This window comes from Oncorhynchus clarkii, chromosome 18, assembly GCF_045791955.1.
Source record: "Oncorhynchus clarkii lewisi isolate Uvic-CL-2024 chromosome 18, UVic_Ocla_1.0, whole genome shotgun sequence".
Classification (NCBI taxonomy): Eukaryota; Metazoa; Chordata; class Actinopteri; order Salmoniformes; family Salmonidae; genus Oncorhynchus; species Oncorhynchus clarkii.
Window position 1 is genome coordinate 42838403 of NC_092164.1, and position 7525 is coordinate 42845927.

At 44.5% G+C, this 7525-nt stretch overlaps 1 protein-coding gene across 1 annotated transcript; it reads right to left on the minus strand.

The window, feature by feature from the left end:
• Nucleotides 1–1206: 1206 nt before the first annotated feature.
• LOC139373534 (proline-rich protein PRCC-like) lies at nucleotides 1207–5801 on the minus strand. The gene is made up of 7 exons (XM_071114156.1): nucleotides 4663–5801; nucleotides 4489–4536; nucleotides 3544–4023; nucleotides 3005–3103; nucleotides 2615–2761; nucleotides 2278–2343; nucleotides 1207–1979 (listed from the first exon to the last, which is right to left on the minus strand). The coding sequence occupies exons 1-7, from the start codon at nucleotides 4978–4980 to the stop codon at nucleotides 1893–1895; spliced, it is 1245 nt and encodes a 414-aa protein (XP_070970257.1). The 5' UTR covers nucleotides 4981–5801; the 3' UTR covers nucleotides 1207–1892.
• Between the last annotated feature and the right edge of the window lie 1724 nt (nucleotides 5802–7525).

Here is a 7525-nt window from a genome sequence, read left to right on the forward strand (position 1 = left end):
GGACAATAAAAGGCCACTTTAAAATGTGAAGTTTTGTCATACAATGCTACAGATGTCTCAAGTTGAGGGAGCGTGCAATTAGCATGCTGACTGCAGGAGTGTACACCAGAACTGTTGCCAGAGAATTTAATGTTAATTTCTATACCATAAGCCACCTTCAAAGTAATTTGAAAGAATGTGGCAGTATGTCCAACCGGCCGCAGACCACGTGTAACCATGCCAGCCCAGGACCTCCACATCTGGCATCTTCATCTGCGGGATCGTCTGAGACCAGCCACCCGGACAGCTGAGGAAACTGTGGGTTTAGACAAAGAATTTCTGCACAAACTGTTTCCGGGAAGCTCATCTGCGTGCTCGTTGCCCTCACCAAGGTCTTGACCTGACTGAAGTTTGGCGTCGTGACCGACTTCAGTAGGTAAATGCTCAACTTCGATGGACACTGGCACACAAGAAAAGTGTGCTATTCATGGATTAATCCTGGTTTCAAATGTATCGGGCAGATGGCAGACCGCGTGTATGGCAATGTTTAGGCGAGTGGGTCGCTTATGTCAACATTGTGAACAGAGTACCCTATAGTGGCGGTGGAGTTCTGGTACGGGCAGGCATAAGCTACAAACACAATTGCATTTTATTGATGGCAATTTGACTGCACAGAGATAACGTGACAAGATCCTGAGGCCCATTGTCGTGCCATTCTTCAGCCACCATCACCTCATACATAATGCCTGGCCACGTCGCAAGGATCTGTACACAATTCCCAGAAACTGAAAATGTCCCCATTTTTTTGGCCTGCATACTCACCAGACATGTCACCCATTGAGCATGTTTGGGATGCTCTGGATCAAGGTGTATGACAGCGTGTTTCAATTCCAGCCGATATCCAGCAACTTCTCACAGCCATCGGAGAGGAGTGGGACAACATTCCACAATTAACAGTCTGATCAACTCGATGCAAAGGGTGTGTTGCACTGCATGAGGCAAATCGTGGTCACACCAAATACGGACTGGTTTTCTGACCCCACCCCTACCTATCTGTGACCAACAGATGCATATCTGCATTCCTAGTCATGTGAAATCCATAGATTAGGTCCTAATTAATATATTTCAATTGACGGATTTCCTTATATGAATAAACTCAGTAAAATCTTTTAAATTGTTATGTTCATATTTTTGTTAAGTGTACAATTTCAATAAGTCTCTCCGTCATCACTGTATATGATCATGTTTATTCACAGATGACAGTAGGAGTTTCTGGCTCCTTTAAAAAGATACCAACTCTCCCCCAAAATCCAATAGACATATTCCAAACTGGTCAGGTTGAAGCGTCGCCACCACAGGGCAATTCCAACAAGACCACCAAATGTGTTTTCTAACATCTAAAAACCCAGGGAAAGCTTAGGGTTGGATTGACATGATTTAAGAACAGGTCACTGTCCCACCCTTGGAAACGTACAAGATGAAGAAAATATCGACACCACATGGGAAACGTTCCTCTTATTCTCAGACTATTGATCATTGGTGGTTCAAGGTGTAATATGAAAAATACCACCACATGAAATTGCATTTAAACAGTATTTCACAGGAAACCATAGTGTCTTAACCATGTGATTTCTTATGCAGCCAAGAACCAACATAATATAAAATAGTCCCACCAAAATGGTTTAAATCAGAAATGTTTTAAGTATCACAAATCCAGGGAGGCCAACAAATAAGGGTGAACAAAAAAGAAAGTCAGTGCTAGCATCTCCAAGGATGGGTCTATGAGGTGTGTAACCCCTCCCCCACTGCAAGGGTATAGTATGACCCACGTTGTTGAGGGAACCTTGTGGACTGTACTACTCAAATCTTCAGGGGGAGGGCTATGTATGCCACCAAGCCTCCTGTTACGGTTCTTAGAAGCCGTATTTTGCCTGCGTTTGCCGGCGAGTCAGCTTGTTGTCGGCCCAGCTGTTCTTCAGCTCCAGCTCTCGCTCCTTTGCCTATAGGTGATAAGAATTAGAACAAGTTCGCTCAAACTGACACATGTTTGTAAACATCCCATATCTGGTTAAATTTAGGTATGTTGATGTGAGGCCAATAATCATGCATGTTGAGTTTTTAAAAAATTGCAAGTGATAGGTGTGCCAAGTCATGGTCAGTTGGTGCCAAACTGGTCCAACTTGTCCAGTGGGAACACATTTTATTTATTTTTCTCCCATTTGTGTCTACTGAATGGGACCTTGGTGTTAGATTCCAATACAGTACTGTAACACAATCTAGCAATGTATATGTACTCACCTGGTGGATGAGGTATGTGATCTGGTGCTTGCGTCGCTGTTGCCCTGTGGGTTGGTCTCCCTTTTTCTATAGAGGGAAGAGGTCAGGGGTCAGGCCAAACAAGGTTGAGAACAGATGACAAAATCCTCACCTAGGCCACATGGAAAAAGTCCTGCCTCACCAACTCCCCAGCTCTTGTTCCACTATTGCCTAATATTCCCCTACCCCATCATCACTATCAGATTCCAGTTTCCAAATCAACGCCTAGCCCCTAACAACCCTTTATATGTTTACAGATCTGGAAGGAGTGGACAAGTGTAAGCAATATCGGAACAGCTCCTGTGCAAATCTCCCTCACCTTGCTGAAGGACTTGCGCTCCTGCTTCTCCTCAGTCATGCTCTTGGTCATCCACTGCTGGTTGCCACTCAGCTGGTCATCTCCCTTGATCTCCAGGAACTTCACCTCTTCCTTGCCCCTGTTCCTCTTCCCCTGCAGCCTCATGAACTGCAGCCAGAAAACATGATATACTCTTCTATATCTTGAAGCAATAACCTCTTAATTCAATGTATCAACTATGCCCGACATTTAAAGATGTGATCATGATAATATAAAACAAATCAATTTCAGTGATATACAGGATAATGTCAGACAAGCAAGACTTCCTGATTAATCGGGGGGGGGGGGGGGGGGACATTCCTGATCAATAACAAGCAAATAAACCATTGTCAAGTCAGGAAACCTTCATACCGCTTCATCATCAAACAGGGCGGAGGAACCAGTTTGCTCTGGCTCAGGCAACGCTGGGTCAGACTCAGGATCCTGGTAGTAAGCCTCGTTGTAGTAGCCCTATCCAACAGGAGAATGTTTTTGTTAGCCTGTATCAACGCAACATGACAAAAGCATTACGCTATCATGATGTGCCTCAATGGATGAAAACAAGAGAGATTTTACAGCGAACTGTTGTCTCAAAGAGCAACTCGTAGGGGTCAATAAGGATCCATTCTGGGCAGAGTATATCTGATGTTTGAACCTGTATATCAGCTTGGTAAGAGACTGATATAGATCATTTGCTCTCTTCTAAAATAAGTTGTAGTTGGAGATTTGAGTAGGTAATGCACAGCGGGTCTATTGTATTTGGTATATTGTGAAAGTTGAGTATTATTGTAGTTAATTTTGGTGTATTGGCAGGATTGTTTTATATAATGCTTTACAAAGCAATAAAGTTTGTGTCCAAACATATAGAGAGAAAGATAGCTATATCTATTGACACAGCATTTTCTCAGTACCTGAGGCTCTGCCGAGGGCTGTTGGTACGCCCCTAGCTGTTGACCTCCCCAAGCTCCCTCTTGGTTCGCACTGAAGTCCAGAGGAGCGTCTGACTGGAAGGTACCACGCTGTATGCTTGCAGGAGCGGGTAGTAGGCCTGAGGTGAGGACAGGCTCCGGGTTCAGGCTGGGGATCACAGCGGGGAGAGGTTTGGAGCTCTCTCCCAGGGAGAAGTAGTTCTCTGGGGCCAGTTCCTCGTCACTTTCCTCAGCAGCTATCTGCCTCGCTAGTTGCAGGGCAGCCGACTTGGCTGCTGCTTTGATAGCGGAGGGGGATGCGCTAGCACTGGCGTGGCCCTGGGAGGACCCTAAAGAGGGCTTTGTGGTTTTCTTTGGCTCCGGCCGCTTGGTGAGGGTGTGAGGCACTAGGGCCCTCTGCATCTCCTTCACAACCACATTTTTGGGCTGAGGCAGGAGGGAGGAAAGGCCAGTGCCAGGGCCCTAAGAGAGAGATAGAGGTTGAAAGACAATGAGGAAGCATGTCTTCAAATCAAAGTTTTTCGTACACAGATTTACAGATGTTGTCGCAGGTGCAGCAAAATGCTTATGTTTCCTGTTCCAACCGTGCAGTAATACCTACAGTTGCAATAAAAAAGTTTATTTTTTATTTTTATAGAATACAGTATATACATAAAGTGAGTGAAACACCATGCAAACATAATTAAAGTGACCATTGTTCATGACTATGTGCATAGGGCAGTAGTCTCTAGGGTGCAGGGTAGAGTACCAGATGGTAGCTGGCTAGAAGAGTGACTTAGTTTCAGGGCTGTCTAGTGGGCGGAGGCCAGCTAGTGGTGACTTAGATCAGGGGTCAGATCATGATATGTATGGTTGGAAAGGCCTATGTCCACAAACTGAGAATTTGACATTGAGAATGATCTAAAATGCAAGTGCAAGTCAGGTTACCTGGGGCAGGGATTTCTTTCTCCTTGGTTCATCTTCATCAGAGTCAGACTGTTGACAAGACATAGAATCATGTTGAAATCTCCACTTTGAATCCATTTAAAAACAAGCAAACAAGGTTTGTAATTGAATGTTTAAAATGTAGCCTAGGTGTGAGCCTGTGGTCCTGTTACTTACATCCCCTCTTTTTATCTCAGGTATAGTGATTTTGACAGGCTCTGTTCGCTTCTTCGGCTTAGGTAAATCGAAAAGCAACCCTCCTTTAAATGCATGAGAACGGGTAACGGAGTCCTCGTCGCCATCGCTTGACACAGTGTTCCGTGATGATGCGTGTGTTGCCCCTTTGCTTGGTCGCACGTTTCCTAGTGCCTCTGAGGCAGATATTTTTGGGGCAGGAAGGCGTGCGAAAAGCCCCCCGGGTTTGCTCCCCGGGATGATGGAACTAGATGTTTCTGAATCACTGTCATCACTGCTAGCATACGCTACCAAAGACATTATCGATGTTTCTGCAGCAGCTTGTTCGCATAAGTAGCGGGTAAATACAGATATGGCTAACTAGCTACAGCTGCACCCACGACCCACTTTCCAAGCTCACGATAGCTAGCTACAATTGTTTGGCCAGGAAAGTATATGAGACGTATTGCATGAGAACAATTAAATTGTGGACAACCATTTAAAATTGGACCAACTTCATTGCTAGCTTTAAAATTGAATTTAAAAACAACTGGCTTGCCAAAGGCTAGCGAGGCTCAAGTCAAGTCGAGCCACACTGCAGGGTAATGTTTCAAACAGGCCGAGGATTGATTGACTCGAAGCTAACAAGGCCTCAGCAGGTCGTTTTAACAGAATTTTTATGTAAACGTTAAGCTAATTGTAGTTTACCGTTACATTTAATATCATGCAATCGATTTAGTCAATACCCCATATTCCTCCACCAAAATAGCTATTTCTATCCAATAACATTAGCAATTGCTAGCATTTCCTTTTTGGGTCTCTAATGCCATTCATGGATAGATGCGTGCAAAACAGAAGTGTTCAAGCTGCTACTTATTGCGCAGCTTCGACGCAAATCTACCTTCTTCTTCTTGTGGTTTTCCGGGAGACGAGACGCTTTGTTACATATTGTCAATCTGTCTCACTCACACAGGACATTTCTGATCCCCAGCAAGACTACTCAGGGTTTTCAGGCACATAACATGCATTTTTTCTCCTGTACTTGATCCAAAGGAGAAAGTACTCAGGCTTGTATTTCACAGTAGGTTGGGGTTTTCACCTTGCACTCTTCTTTCTGCCTCACTTCTTCTCGCCATTCCAACCCCAGTCCTCTGACATTGATGACTTTTATCTCCGTGTGGGACTTCAGGAAATTCAGTTTCAAGCTGCCCTCTGCAGCTTTTTCTTCTTCTTCAAGTTTTATTGGCGAATCACAACCAACTGACAGGTGCATTCTGGCCCTGTCAAAAAACCTTTCCTTTCCACATCATACATTTCATAAAATAATAATACATATTCAACTGTTTCCTCTACCATACACCCATTATACATTCAAAGATTAATTCAATCCTGTATGCCCTAATCTCATGCCACACAACATAACTTCCTCCCTTTTGTTCCTATTATATGCCACGATGTCCTGTACAGATATCCTTGTACTATAAAACTGTCTGCCATTACTACTTTCATCCCATTGTCTCTGCCAGCAATCAAACCCATTTTTCTGAATCAATGTTTTAATTTCCCCTTTACCTAACTGCACCTGTATATCCACAATATTATTTTTTACTGCTCTTTTTGCTATTATATTTACTAAACTTCTGTATGAGCCGGAATCCAACAGAACTGCGGGGTGAAAACTAGGTAACTTTAACGCAGAAAAAACCACCAGGAATGGGTGAAAAAAAAAACATTTTGTCCTCATTTCCACTCGCTCCTTCAGTCATTTCCACTGCCTCTGAATAGGACACTTGCTGGACAGAGCCCTGATTCTTGCTACTTCGACCTCCTTCACTCTTACAGGGCACTCCTGAAACTCATGAACATGGTTCCCACCACAATTGCAATTGCAGCTACACTGAGTGTAGCTCAGTGTTCATCACCATAATGCCCTCCAAGCTCATCACTAAGGACCCTGGGACTGAACACCTCCCTCTGCAACTGGATATTGGACATCCCAATGGGCCGCACCCCAGGTGGCGAGGGTAGGCAACAACACATCCGCCACGCTGACCCTCAACACAGAGCCCCTCAGGGGTGCGTGATTAGTTCCCTCCAGTACTCCAAGTGCACCCAAGACTGCGTGGTCGCGCACGACTCCAACACCATCTTTCAATTTGCAGACGACACAACAGGGGTAGGCCTGATCACTGACGACAGCCTATAGGGAGGAGGTCAGAGACCTGGCAGTGTGGTGCCAGGACAACAACATCAGCAAGACAAAGAATCTGATTGTGGACTACAGGAAACGGAGGACCGAGCACACCCCCATTCCCATTGACAGGGCTGTAGTGGAACGAGTTGAGAGCTTCAAGCTCCTCGGTGTCCACATCACTAAGGATCTATCATGGTCCACACACACCAACACAGTCGTGAAGAGGACACGACAATGCCTTTTCCCACTCAGGAGGCTGAAAATATTTGGTATGCACCCTCAGATCCTTCAAAAGTTCTACAGCTGCACCATTGAGAGCATATTGACTGGCTGGCATCACCGCTTGGTATGGCAACAGCTTGGCATCCAAAAGCATGGCGCAACAGAGGGTAGTGCATATATCTGCATTGACCCTTTTTGCACTAACTTTTATATCAGACCAAAAAAAAGTACATTTACATAATTGTAGGTTGTAAAAGGACACAAACAATTAGATTGGACTCTGACATTAAGCTAGATTTGCACCTGATGGTCCAAAACAAAAACAAACAAAAATTCTAAATACTGACCCAAAAATCAAATCTACCCATTGAATGAGAACAGCAGCTACCTATTTCCTATCAGGTCCAGCAGGTCCAAATCTACCATTGCTATGGTGATTTGAAGAAAGGA